At 43.6% G+C, this 14642-nt stretch overlaps 1 protein-coding gene across 2 annotated transcripts; it reads right to left on the bottom strand.

Moving 5' to 3' along the window:
* Nucleotides 1-1200: 1200 nt before the first annotated feature.
* On the bottom strand, nucleotides 1201-14588 carry mios (missing oocyte, meiosis regulator, homolog (Drosophila)). Of its 2 annotated transcripts, none has more exons than XM_086112911.1 (12): nucleotides 14548-14588; nucleotides 11644-13239; nucleotides 10437-10930; nucleotides 9703-9797; nucleotides 9293-9547; nucleotides 7363-7532; nucleotides 6016-6081; nucleotides 5759-5917; nucleotides 3730-3882; nucleotides 2820-3024; nucleotides 2607-2736; nucleotides 1201-1616 (listed from the first exon to the last, which is right to left on the bottom strand). In XM_086112911.1, exons 2-12 carry the CDS (start codon nucleotides 12460-12462, stop codon nucleotides 1526-1528), a joined length of 2637 nt encoding a protein of 878 aa, XP_085969037.1. In that variant the 5' UTR covers nucleotides 12463-13239; nucleotides 14548-14588; the 3' UTR covers nucleotides 1201-1525. The 2 variants fall into 2 exon arrangements, with proteins under 2 accessions (XP_085969037.1, XP_085969036.1); XM_086112910.1 differs by having other exon boundaries at nucleotides 9293-9550.
* Between the last annotated feature and the right edge of the window lie 54 nt (nucleotides 14589-14642).

The raw sequence follows: 14642 nt of genomic DNA on the forward strand, positions 1-14642 counted from the left end.
GAGGAAAGTACAACTTTCCAGACGGACTAAATAATTTTTGTCAATAAAATATTGACAAAAACGATTTAACGTTTGTGTGAAAATACAATGGTTTGTGGTCTATTACTCTATTCTTAGGGCAAAAAATGATTTAAGGGCAAAACATTGCATCTACTCTACATGGCAGTGAAAGTAAAGTTTTGACTAGTTTTAGTGGCAAAATGTTTTATGAGGCTAACGTCTTTTATGATAAAACATATTACTTTAGTAATACGACATGCTTTTTAAGGCAAGGTATAGCATGTTTGTGCCACAACACAACTTTTCGTGGTCAACTATGAATTATTTTGTGCACAAAAGTTTCAATGGAGAAAATTAAATATGGCATCAACTTGACATGGAAAACGAGGTTGAACCAAACAAAAATTCTGTTTTACACTTTTGCAATTCTTGTAATAGTCCACTTTTGTTCTCATCTTAATTTTTCCAGTTTTCATGGCCATTCACGTTGCTCATTTCCTTTGGCATCTGCCAAAAACAGCTACAATGCTAGAGCAGACGGCGCCCGTCCTCGGATTGATGATGCATAGTTTCGAGGGGCAATGTGGGCAATGGAAGGAGTGTGAAAGAAAGAGAGGGTGTAAGGTTGTGTTTTTTCACTCAATGGGCAGCTGAGCTTCTGTATTAAGAATTGAGGGGAAGTAAGAGGGTGGGGGGGGGGGGAATCTTCTTGTCCAAGTGCCGAGCAGCTGCTGTTTTCCATGGAGATTCCTTTCATGGAGCGCGAGCCTGGAGTGGGTTGCTCAATGCGCCCCCCCCCCTCACCCGCCCCGTCCCGTCCCACAACCCTCCCTTGAAAATGTTTAAAATGCCAAGTTAAGAAAAAAAACAGTGTGCCTCATCTGAGGTACCATCCTTCAGTGCCAACAAAGGTCATATTCTGGGGGAAAAGAAAGTTGCATATTAAAACTGATTTTTAAGGTAATGCAGTGGCCTACTATGTGTGAATATGACTACGCATGACTTTTTGGAATATCTCAGAAACTGTTTAAATAAAAATGTATCATTTCAGCAGCAGTGAGTATCAAAACTAAACCTTTGCATATCCTCGCGTCGACTTTTTGTGAGTGAATATGGTGTTTTAATAGAATCGGTTTCAACTGTTTTGAGATAAAACAGCTTTTCAAGGCTAAAAACTACTTTTGTTTTTTTTTGGGGGGGGGGGGGGGGGTAGCCTAATATTGACTTTTCTTGAACAAATATAGTTTTGATTGCATACAAAAACATTTCCATAATGTGTGATGACATTTGTCAAAATTTGCCTCTATTGACTACTAGAATGTTAAATGAACGTTTGGCACCGAGATTCAAATTTTTTTGGTCGTTTTTTTTTTTTAAAGGTTCTTTACTGAAGCCTGATTCAGGTGAGATAGCAAGAGGCCCATCTAAGCCTGCTTGTTCATTGTGCCTGAGAGGTTGACGACTCCAGCAAAATAGTTTCCCTTCTTGATCGTGGACGTGCAGGTCCAACAAGGCCGCTCGTGTTTCAGCTGCTGTCCAAGGGCTCCAAATTGCCCGTAGTGTCCAGCTGCATGCATCTACACGTGCAGGCCGACACGGGGCACTCCGTGTGGTCCCTACAACAGGTCAAGAGTGTTTTAGTGGCAAAATAGTATTTTTCAGCGCAACGAGTATTCTTTTTCTTGCCAAAATACTGCATTTCTATGGGTCAACCTTCCCGTTAAATTCAGTGTTTCCGTGACCATCTTCAGAACTCCATGTTTCCCCAATAAAATGAATGGAAATACCATTTATCTGTTCCAACCTATGTCCCCCACCACCCTTCACTCCCCACCACCCAAAAGCTCAATGTTTGTATGAAGAACATACAACAATCTTAAGTAGGGGTTAAATGAGTCAGAGTAATTTGAATTACTTAATTTAAAAAAAAAAAAAAAAGCTTGAGGATTTTTTTCTGCCTCAGGGTGTGCACTTTCGGGAAGACAAGTCAAGCCAGCTGCAGGAACAATTGCTGGAGCTATGCACGACAGTAACATGCCACCAACGTGGTGACAAGCCAAGTTCAAGATTAAATATTCCCAAATAATACATGGGCATCATTTGCCTTGTCACGCTTTTATTTTGAAGGTGGTCCTGGCAGTGTGTGGTGGCATGGCAGCTGACTTGACTCATCTTCCTCACCAGAGGCAAGGTTTTAGTTTAAATTGCACAACTGTTGTCACCACAGTCAACGCATCATCATCCTCATTATTTTCCAATCGCTAATTAAGGATACTAACAAAATAAAAAAACCTCAAAAGCATGATGCTGACGTTGTGTAATAAGGCACCTGCTGCCAGAGTTAGCGTCTAGTGGCTAGCCGCGAAGCAAGTGCTTGATCTAGCTGGCAAGAGCCATCGGTCTACTTTTCAAAGGCAGTTTAAGAGGCAAACATTGCTCTGCGCACTTTAATGTTGGCAGCCTGACACAGTTGCAGTTCTTACTGATCATTTTTCACGAACCAGGCATGTTTAGCTACACTTGTACCCACCTGATTCTCTCAGCTAACTATTTGGCGCGGCACAAGAATTTCTAAATGATTCATTGATAAAATGATTGTCTGTTACCTGAACCAGCTGAGCATGTGTCCAGCGTGGCCGCCATGGCGACAGTTGTGACACCAGGTGAACCAGTTGTTGAACTGAGCCAGTTTGTTCTCCCTTGTCAGGTCGACCTTGTCGTCGGACTTTCCCGTGCCTGCCAAAAAACACAAAGCACACACCATAGAGTCAACATTGAACTCATGGCCACGACTACTGAAATTTGCCCGTGGTCGTCACCGGCGCAGCTGGACACGGGCGTGCCCATGTTCATGAGACACAAGGCGCAGCGTGGTAGCGGTTTGCGGCATCCCGGGCAACTGGTCACTTTGGATTTGGTGGGTGAGCCGCTCACGCCGTACTGGCTGAAGCCGCGGCCCTGGTGGGGCATGGCAGCGCAGCTGTACGAGATGGACTTGCCGCAGAAGTTGCAGCTGACAAACACCTGCGGAGGGACACAAAGGCCGTCTTGATAAGGGGAAAGGTGTAAATGGAGCAAGGTGCCAGCCATCTGGCGGCGGTTTCACTCCAAGGACAGATAAAGTGGAGATAATCCAGCAATAATCCCAACCGCTGCACAACTGGAGTTGAAGTCCAGCATTGTTATGATGGCTTTCATGGTCATTTCCCATACAGGCCATTGTAGTGGTACCTTTATCTACGAGTATAACTTGTCTATTGTATAAAAAATAAAATAAAAATATAAATAAACTGGCTTCATAAAGTGTGATTATTTTATGAACTGTAAAAATTTGGTATTGAATGTGTAACTAAGTGAACGACATCAGAAGCTGAAGTAGAGTGAGCCTCCAGGTCTGCATCTGAGCGCAAATTGTGGCCTGCAGAAGCCTGTCGCAAGTGATCTCATTTCGCATTCGTGTTTGTTTCTGTTCAATAAATGGCTGAAAGTGTTTCGGCAACTGTGGCTCGCCTTGCCCACATGCATGGGTATTGGAGTACCTTAATCGTAACCCCCCCCCCCCCCCCCCACTTCAGCAGCCATGTGGCAATATTACAAAAAAAAAAAAAAAGAAAAAAAATCTTTTGCAATAAGACTACGAAAATAATGTTAGATTTCTGCAAGAAGAAAAATCTTAATGTTACAAAAAACTCAATGTCATAAGAAGAAATTCATTTTGAGAGGCTTAACCTGTGCCAAAGGTTTGGAGGTGGGGTCCAGTTTTCCTCGATGGATGTCAAACTCGGCCCGCTTGTGCCAAAACCTCCACGCGTCCAGCAGGTTGCGGTAGTTCTCGATCCAGCACTGGACTCGGGGGTCCTTCAGCACCTCACCTGGAGAACCCTGGAAGTGGGACATGGGTGCCATTGGGTGACGCCTCAGGCAAAAGTATTGGGACACATCCCATTATCAAGTCATGAATCGGTCAGGGGTGTTGAATTTAAGTCCTGAGCTCCCCCTGAATCTTGTTCTTAATCTGGCGAAGATTGGACAATATACAGTGGAATTTTGGTATTCATAACCCTAGATTTCATAAAATTCTGTTTTCAATCCTTTTTTTTGTTTTTGGTCTAAATCTTACTGAAATACATCTGCTCGATATTTCATCAGTTAACATTCATGCAGTCTTTATTTTTTTTGTGACTTCGGTCAGATTGTAGTCATTTCTGTGACCGTTATGGTGTTTTCGTCCATTATCAGAGGAGTACGAACAATTTTGTCCGAATGTGTAGGCTTGTTCACACACACACACACACACACACACACACACACACACACACACACACACACACACACACACACACACACACACACACACACACACACACACCTCAATAAACCGGATGTTATACTTTGAGAATAATACAAAATATTTAGCCAGGAAAAATATACAATTGGCCATCAAGGCGTTGCAGTTTTATTTTTAAATCTTTCAAAAAAAAAATTCCCATAGTGATATGTGCATTAAAAAGACTGTATTGGGTGACAAAAAGGCAAAACTACACGGTGAAAATTAAATTTTGCCACAACGAATATCAGCAACTTAAAAAACAAGGCCCACTACACAGTCGTGTCCCAACATTTTTTTCACCTGTAAGACATTTTGTGTACTTCAACAAAACGTTCTTTTTTCAATCGTGCACCCATCCCGTTGGTGGAATGTGTGCATGTTTGCGTGACCTTCCTGCACGGACAACACATTCAAATAGGCCAGCAAAAGATGTGGAAATAATTACTTTTATTTCCCAAAAAAGAAAAAGGGGGGGGGGGGGGAGGAGAGATGTTGTTCTGAAAAACAGGAGTAGTCGACTTTTAATTCCATTTATTACGGTTTACAGCGAACCCACATTTATCGCATGAAATACATTCCAGACCCAACTAAAATGGGTAAATAGTTGCGATACAGAGACCATGGATGGATAGCTATCTAGCTACCTAGCTAGGTACTAGCTATGATACTCCCAGGCATATTGTATAGTCTCCCAGCTCTGGGGGGACAAATACTATAACAGGCGTTAGTCAGGGACCTTCTCTGCCTCTTCATCTTGCTGTTAAAATATTCAGCGGCAGCAATCTTCAAAGCAGAGCTCGTCATACCGCCAGCCATTTGAGCATTTTGACTGATCTTTCGACACCCTCAGAATATTGTGTCCCATGGCAGCATAAGCACAAAAACTACCAAAAGAGAAGGCTCTTTTCCTCAACCAGAAAAAAAAGTTAGCCGATTACCACTTTTTAATAATCAGCAGTCCAACATGGGTTGATTTCACCCAAAACTCTGATTTCTAACCTAAAAGTGGAGAAAACAACCTTTTTGTGAAAACAAACATGTCTTGTGACACCTGAAACAATAAACACTGACTCACTGATTGGCTCAGGTTGAATGGCGGTGGCTTTTTTTATATCCTGTTCCTTGTCCACTTTATGACCTGCATAATCTTTTCTCACAATCACGAGACTCACTTTCGACGACACATACTCTGTTTATATCTAAAATATAAATACTTTGTTCGAGTGTCAATTGCTGAAACCTGTCCGTGATTTCAAAAGCTTTGGCATTTCTCTTCCTTCTAATGGACACGACAAGCCGAGATTCACCACCTAATGATTAACTAATCGTTATGTTCTACTCAAAACCTGTGCTGATATCAAATCCAAAACAATGTCACACTGCCATCTGCCGGCATCTGTTCATCAGATGGCACTAGTTGAATTGTACCTTGAGCATGCAGAAGCTGGCCGTCTGGACGTCTCCAGTCCGGTCCACATAGCTCTCCATCAGGTCCACGCCATCCTTGGTTAGGCCCGTCAACAGAATGCCCTCCAGGTTGCCTGCTTCCTTCATCTCATTGGTCAGCTTGTCCACGTAGCGAGGAAGCTGCCAAATACCCACCGCACCGCAAAAATTCCGCCACAACACTCAAAAAATCAAATTAAAAGAAACATAACGTGAATATTGGCGTTGCTGAAGGTTACCTGAGCGTCATTGAGGAACATGGAGGCAAAGGCGACTCTATCACGCACCGCCACGCTGCTTTCGTACTGAAAGGGAAAACATCAAATCATCAGTTTTACTTCCCGCTTTTCATAAACGTGACAACAATCTCCCATATTCTTCATGTGTCTGGGCTAAGGGGTTTGCTGACAAGACAGAAGAGGCCAACGGCAACGTGAAAGGAGAATTTCTGGAAATGCAGATATTTTTGGCAAGGACTGGCAGTGTCCTACAAACAGAAGTGGCAAACTTATCACATCTCAGGAACATTCTGGATAATTTGTCAGAAACATTTTACATTTTGATTTTGTCAGGAACATTTTTTTTTTATCAGCCCAAGCAAACACATGCCATCAGCAAAGATCAGAACGACATTATTTAATTATTTTAAAATCAGTTTTGATACATTCAGTATGATATTGTGGCACAAAAATGCTAAAGATATAATGTTATTTTGAAAACATTTACTATGCAGATCTCAAAAGTCTAAAACTTAACTTACTTACTCTCTGAGAAACAAATAACATTGCTAGTATTATAAATATCTAATATACGATATATTGCTATATTTTTAACCTGAAAGGGCCCTCCTCTTAGCTGACACTGGCATTAACGTACAAGTTCATTTCCAGTTTTAAGACTTATCATGGGTCACTGTATTTATGATTCATAGTTTGTTACGCTACTACCACGCCGTTCGAGAGAGAAAAGTGTACAGTACTGCGGCACCAAACAATTATTCCAGTCTTCCATGACTACATTTAACAATAGCTTAGCTAGAGGGTTAGCATGACTTAGCAGTCTTTCCTACTGTTAATTATAGTACTGGCTGTGTCCTACTTGTAACAGCAATCTCTTGAATTTTTAATTTATCTGGGTTTTGAAGTAAAAAGCATGGAAATTTTTCAGGCAAGTATTGACTCCGTCCTACACGCGACAACAGTCCCAGAATCATCCTGTGGCACCTAAAGGTGACTTCACAACAACAGTCTCCCAAAGAGGCACCTGTTTGTTGCTCTTATGTTCAACTCTTCTCATTGAAGGTTTACCAGCAGCGCCAGTAAACTTGCAGGCCAAACAGCAGTGAACAAAATTTCAGATTTGATGCTCTTTGGCTCCGTAATCTAATTTGCACCGGTCAAAACAGCTAAACAAATTGAACAGCTGCTGCTGTAGAAACCTTCAGTTCCTCAGACTTTAATTGTAAGTCGATACAAATATTGATGTAGCACAAAAAATAAATAAAAAAAATAAAAGAAGAAAAATTACACTACGGCCTTTTCGACCAACTTAAAATATAGTTATACGTTATTATTCAATTTGTATACCAGCACGCCGTCGTAGGCTCCCGGCTCGCTGGTGAGAAAGGCGAACATGACACAAAGGTAGGGGTTGTTGAGCTGCAATCTTAGCGAGCTGCACATCTCCCGCCACAACGACGCCTTCTCGTCCGTGTATCCCGACAGCGCCATGGCCACCACATTCAGGTTCAGGTCACCTGGGACAAGGGGAGCGAAAAATGTCTCCAAACTGCTGTCTGCTGATGGAATTTCAAACCATTAAAAAAAAAAAATAAAGATAATCACAATGACAAACCCAACTGACAAACTTCCAGGATTGAAATGTCGACTAAAATGGCCACTTCAAATTAAAATGGCAGAACTGTCGAGTTTGTGCTTGGCTTCCTTTTTTGTGTGTATCAAATTACGGTAAGTCAGACATTCCTTTCGAATAACACATTTATAAGTGAAACAGGCTTAAGGGGTAGAATTATTATTATTTTTATTCCAGAGGGTGCTACCATGTCCAAAAGTTCGTCAAGGAAGGATCCTTAGGAACGATACCTAAAATGCCTCTTCTGGCATTGTTTTTTTGTGGGTCTAACCATGATAGATGACAATACCTACCAAATTTCATGATGCCTTCAGAGGCTGAATATTCATTTAACTCCGGGGTGTATTACTTAGCAAATTTGTCTTTGAAGGATCCCTGGAAATGACCAATAAAATCGCTCGCTACTTTGTGTGAGTTTGCGGACGTGGCGTTTCCAGATTTTGTTGTTGTTGTCCGCTACTCAAAAAAATCTCAAGCTGCTAAGAGGCTGTATTACATTTTTTATTCCAGGGGGTGCTACCCAGTCGACAAGATCCTCTTGGAAGGACCTGTAGAAACCACTAAAGTTACCCTAAAATGGCCACCTCAAAGCAAGATGGCTGACTTCCTGTCCCTCCTCAGTCGTGGATTCTTAATTCTTTTTTGCGGGTGTACGACAGATAGGCACGTGAACCTAATTTCACGTTGTCAAGTGAACCCAGCTTTGGGGGCTGAATTTTCAAAAATATGTTCTGCTTTTACATAGCTCTGCAACAGAGATCATTCTTCGACAAACTGTATGTTCTCTAGCTCTGGAAGACTGATGCTTTTTCAGAGCGACTGTTTTCGGGTCTTATCTAATGAAGCAGGCTGCTGGCCACTTTCAGGAAACACTCATTAGCGCACGCAGTCGAAAAACATCTGGTCTACACGGGCGGAATGTGTGTGAGTCAAGTGCAGCAACAGCAAGCGCACATTTTTCATTAAAACTCAGCATGCGGCCAGAAGGAGTGTTGTTGTGTTGCTACGTTTGACACATTCCTCGGGCGCTTCATTTCATTGGATTTCGAACATTTTTGGGTTATTTATGGCGGCACATCCTCAGTCAATCTGTTTCACATTCCTGCATTGACAACAAACATGTGGGAGGGGGTGGGGGGATAACAACCACTTGCGAATACAATTCCATCATGTTAGCATATTTAAAAAATAAGGGCGTTTATTCATAGATGCTGGTTTCAAACGGGGCTACAAAGACGGCCAACAGAAGGTAGCAGTACTTAAAACGACGGGCCACAATCTTATGAGTAAACATCTGTGAAATGCATTTCTCAAAAACAACAAAAATAGTCAGTATGTCAAGAATAAAGTTGTATTTGAGGCGAGGAGGGAGTCATATTAATGATAATAATCAATGCTCTTGCGATGCGAGGGCCCGGTCTCGGTCTGAAATTGTATTTTTTATTCTAAAGCAAGGGACCTTACATTATATTACAGTATTTACCAAGCGAGCATATACTAACGTGAATGATGAGAAGCTGAACACTTCAAGGCGAGTGCCTAGTGTCAAAATGACGGCAGAAGCGTACAGAGAAATTGCGATTTCTGTCTTAGTCCTACGTATTATTGTGGATGCATCAAAGGAAGACATCAGGACTTGCTCACCCTTCTCGGCCATGGCTCCCCTGTTGAGGATTTGTATGGCTCTGCGGATGTCCAGGTTGAAAAGGGCCACAGCTGCGGCTCGCTCCCACTCGCGCTCCTGCTCCAGCGAGCGCAGGAAGGGCTCCACGTCCACGTCGGACGCCCGGCCCATCCAGCCGCAGAGGCGCAGGGCCAGGCCGCGCTCCTCGCTGTGGAAACGCGTCGCCTCCGTCTGACGCTCCGAGCCGCTCCAGCACTTGCGGCTCTCCGTGGTGCCTGCTGGTGTCAAGAGATCCATAATGATCATCGACAGAGAATAGACTTGCCAGAATGCTGTAACAACCCATAATATAAACGGTTGATTAAAAATCTGCAAAATATCGTCGCACGTGGCGTACGACGTACTCCGATCCAGATGGCGGGCATCTTACCTGAGCTGGTCTTGACAATATTCTTGATACCGGAATAGACGATGGCCTGTTTGTTCCCCTGTAGCTTCAGCTCGACATCCTCAGCACACTGCTTCATATGTGATCTTTACATAGGAATTTTTATGTCACGCCGCAGAGAAATCTGAACATATATGAGAGGCACTTGAAATGGAGCCGGGTGCGTGCTAACTCCCATTTAATAGGAGTCGCTAATTGTGATGGGTTAATATTGAGCACACCACAGTTGTACACCTTACAGCTCACATTCATTGGTGGAGAAAGTTTTTCAATGATTTATTTTGGTCTTAATTTTGTGACTTTTCTTTCTTTTTTTTTTTTCTTAATATGAACGCATGGGCAGCCCGGTGGGCAACTGGTTAACACGTCAACCTCACAGTGCAAAGGTTGTTGGTTCGATCCCAGCTCCGGGCCTCCCTGTGTGGAGTTTGCATGTTCTCCCCGTGCCTGCGTGGGTTTTCTCCGGGTACTCCGGTTTCCTCCCATAGTCCAAAAACATGCATGGCGGGCTGATTGAACACTCCAAATTGTCCCGAGGTGTTCGTGTGAGCGCGGATGGTTGTTTGTCTGTGTGTGCCCTGCGATTGGCTGGCAACCAGTTCAGAGTGTCCGAAGACGGCTGGGATAGGGTCCAGCATGCCCGACGATCGTTGTGAGGATAAACACGGATGGATGCATTCGAACAGGTTTGTGTATACTCTCAGATTCTCAAAAGGATATAGAAGAGGTCAAACCACAAGGACTTGAGCTGGGAATCGTTGCCCCCCGCTAGCAGGTGGTTCCTCCACACCTGGATGGTGTCGTGTCCATATCTGGACTGAGCCCTCTGCCTCATCTTGGTAGCGATATCCTGCTCAAGGAGGCCCTGGGCGCCCTCCGGCCCGTCCTCGGCGCACTCATAAAGGTGGCGTCCGCAGGCCCACGTTAATGAGGTGGTGGCGCTCCACGCCAGCGAGATGCGCTCAAAGACGGTGAAGTCGGTCATGGCGCGGTTGGTGGCCGACACCACCACCATGCGGTTCTGCCTGGACGGGTGCCAGGCAAAGGTGCCGATCAAGCCGTCGCAGGGCTGCACGCTGCGCTCGATAATGGTGGGCTCGGTCTCGTCTCCGATGGGCGTGGGCGTGTGCTGCATGTCATATAGACGGATGATGTTGCTGTCGCGGGTCAACGTGGCCAGCAGGCCTGTGCGAGTCGGACACCAGGCCACCTGACCAGGTTGCACAAAACACTGATATTAGGATTTGTCCAATCTGCAAACGTTTAATCAAGGCAACTGGACTCTTTCAGATTGTGGAATGGGGGAGGACTTCTGGTTAAGTCGACAAGATGAATGTCACAGTGCCGGAAACGATTGATATCAAACTAAAGACAAACGGCTTGAGGTTAATGTTATTACTTATCGTTACTTTCAACCAAGTCCTGACATCTCTACCCTCTCTTGACCTAAATCCGCAATAACCAAACCGCCAAGTACCGTACTTTTTGTCAAAATACCAATTTGTCTGGTCCTGATATTTATGAAAAACACCATGTCAATCATTACGTCAAATAATAACCGACCTTCAATGTTTACAAAAATATATACTCCGAGCCTTCTCTGTCGCCGCCCCCACCCTCTGGAACGCTCTACCACAACACATCCGCAACTGTACTGACCTCCAATCCTTCAAATCATCCCTTAAAACTCTCCTGTTCCGCAATGCTTTTAACACCTTTTAATCTCTTTTACCCATTTTGCTTTTTGTTCATCTAAATGTGCTTTTGTAAATTATGTATGCTTGTTTTAAGTGCACATTTTTATCCTGTGTTTTAAGCTCTTGTAAAGTGTCTTTGAGTGTGATGAAAAGCGCTTTCAAATAAAATGTATTATTATTATTATTATATACGCTCAAGTTCATGAAAGCCTCCATTACACCATACCTTGGTTAGAGGCTTGGGCTGTTCGGTGAGCGTGAGCACGGGCTTCTCGAACTTCCTCAGGTCCCAGATGGCCACCTGACCCTCGAAGAAAGAGGCCACACGGTCAGGAAAGTGGGGGTCCACCGTGACCCCCTGGATGGCTTTGGTGTTGACGAAAGTCTTTTGGCTGGTGTTCCTCAGGTCGAACACAGCCAGGTTGCGGTGCATGCCGGCCAAGAGGAGTTTGGGGTCCCGGAGGAGCCAGCAGAGGGACAAACAAGCGTCGTTTTGGCCCAGGTCATACAGCGGCTTGGTCACGACCAAGCTCGGGTCCAAATCGGAAGAGGAGAGGCGGATCTTCTCGGCGGAGACGCTGGCCTCCGGGGAGAACTTGCTGCTGATGTCCCATATGAGCACCGAGAAGTCGGCTCGGTGTTTATCCAAGCCGGCCGCCAGCAAGTTGCTATCCACCGGGTTCCAGGCCAGCGTGTTGCACTGACGGGCGTGTTTGGGCACAAACTCCTTGCCCACCAGCTCCTTGCACGCCGAATTGTGGCTCTGACCCAAGCTGGTGAGCACCACCCGGCCGTTGGCCTGGCCCACGGCGAGCAGGCACTCGGGCTCCTGTTTGGGGTACCAGGCCACGCACTTCATGTAGGGCGTGTCGGAGTTGATGGCTAGTAAGGTGGCCGCCGTCTCTCCAGAGAGGGGCACGGTACCGGCCTTGAGCTCGGCACACCCCGCCGGACCAATGCGGTACAGGCCCAGCTCCGAATCGCAGATGACGTAGCGGTCCGGGTGGTGGGGAGACCACAGGATGTCTGATTTTGAGCCACTCATGACTAGTGTGTGTGTGTGGTGTGGGGGGGGGGGCTAAAAGATTCTCAAGTGGATTTGCATCACCATGAGACCCCACCTGCACAAATGGCAATATTTATCTAAGCTCCAAGTGACCCAACTTTTTCGAGATACGAACCTTTGTTCGGGCGATTTGTTATTTCAACTTGTGAGCAAAAACTGTATGGCAGTGACTCAACTCACTTGACAACAAGCAGCAGTTTGGCAGAAGTACTAAATGTCTACGGTGTTGTTTTGCACAAGATGTCTTCCATTGTTACCAAAGATGACCATTTTCAATGTCCATCACATTTGAGGGGGCGACGTTTAAAAATCCTGTGACAAAAACGGACAAATGCTTGATGCTATATGCTTCATCTTACATATGTGACTACAAGGGTGTGTAAAGTGTCTCTTTGCTGACGTTAGCGTTGTCACTTTTATTACAAATTGAACACAAGATACTGTTAATTACAAGTAGTAACTAGTGCGAATGTATGTGTGTAGTTTGCTAACAATAAGCAGCTTAACTCATAGAATTGGAGAGAAAATGCGGCCGCCTCCTCTAGCATTATACGTTTGCACGCTCATAACTTTATCTCATTTCACCATTTAACGTCATTATGCCATCAACCTATAGCTATTGAAGGGACCACTGCCCACGCAGGACATCCCCCAACCTGTTTTCCAGTTTGGTCATGTGATGTTCAACATTCGGCCCATTCTTCGAAAGAAAACAAAGACTTCAGTCTGTTTACTGCCACTCCCAGTTGAAGTTAACTGTGAAACCAAACATAAAACAAAGTGAATTACAAATTCTGTAGTTAAAACAAACATATGGACTCCCCTAATTTAATAACATATAATATAAAATGCCAGAGACAATGGCTAACGAATAGCATCTTTGTAGTGGTGTTGTAACCCTGTGAACAGTCGATATTTGAAGAAAAAAAATGTGAAGCAAGAAATGTTGACATAATATAACAGTACTCACAGGCTTATCCTCTGCAAAGAATGACTAATATTAAGTGTTGAGTTGAGATTGTCTCCATTTACTGAATATGTCTGTCTTTTATGACACCATGTGGCCAAGGTACACAGCACAAGCATGCAGTGAGCGATAACTGCTGAAATTGTTTAGATTTTCTTTGAATATGCCAGAATTGTATACATTTATAGATTTTCGCATTGTAATTTGAAAAAATATATATATCCAAAAAGTCTTGTTTTGGGATGTTGTAACAATGGTTATAATCGTTTCGAATTGTCCATTATAGTTTATAATTTGTTTTGACTTTTTGTTTGGAAATTCAGTTAGTTTTAAGTTGGTTTATAGATCAGATTTGTTCATTTTAATTCGTTTTTTTTAATCTAGAACTTAATTCATTATATACAAGTTGCAGTTGTTATATCAGGTAAATAAAAAGGAATTAAAACTAACAGTATTCATTTCTGGAGCCAAAAAGCACAAAATCTATTATAGATACTGTATATTTAAATAGATAAAGATGGAAATGCCAAAATCAGACAAAAACCATCCTTTGGAAGTTTCATTAGATTTGCATGAACACACAGTTAAAATTGTTTAAAAAGGAGAGTAGGGGGAGGGCGACACAAATGGCAAATGTAGAGTGCAGAAGAAGATCAAATACACAATTGAAACAAAGAATTCCGATTATTTCTTGTTATCTCAGCTTGTGAAGGCGAGTGCGATTTGATAACGCTCAAAGTATGTGACCCGTCGGTGCACAAAAGGCCCACTTATAACTTACGTGTTAATGTAGGCGCTTAAAAAAAAACAATGAGCCACGCCCAACACGTAATTTTGGAGCCGAATTAGCCAATGCAAAAGTGTAAGAAATACTGTACTAAGGAGGTTTGAGTTATGTGAGCATACAAACTCCGCGAGGCTAATGCTAGCGCGAATGAAGGACGAGTTTAGAACATGAGATTTTTCGTTGGTACCGTTTAGCTTCCAGTGCACTCGCTTAGTGTCAGTACATTGTATTTGTGACACCAAGTTACATTTACCTTCATGTTGTAACTCAATAAAATTCAACATACACATGCAGGGCAGGGAAAACTTACTTCGAGTTGTAGTAATCTTGTTGTTTGTCACACAAAAACAGATCCTTCCAGGAAATAATAGTCCGTCATATAAGCGTTCCGCTTAAGGTTCTGTC

This window comes from Hippocampus guttulatus, chromosome 6 (genome assembly GCF_054856545.1).
Source record: "Hippocampus guttulatus isolate MCC_2025c chromosome 6, RoL_Hgut_1.0, whole genome shotgun sequence".
NCBI classification, from domain to species: Eukaryota; Metazoa; Chordata; class Actinopteri; order Syngnathiformes; family Syngnathidae; genus Hippocampus; species Hippocampus guttulatus.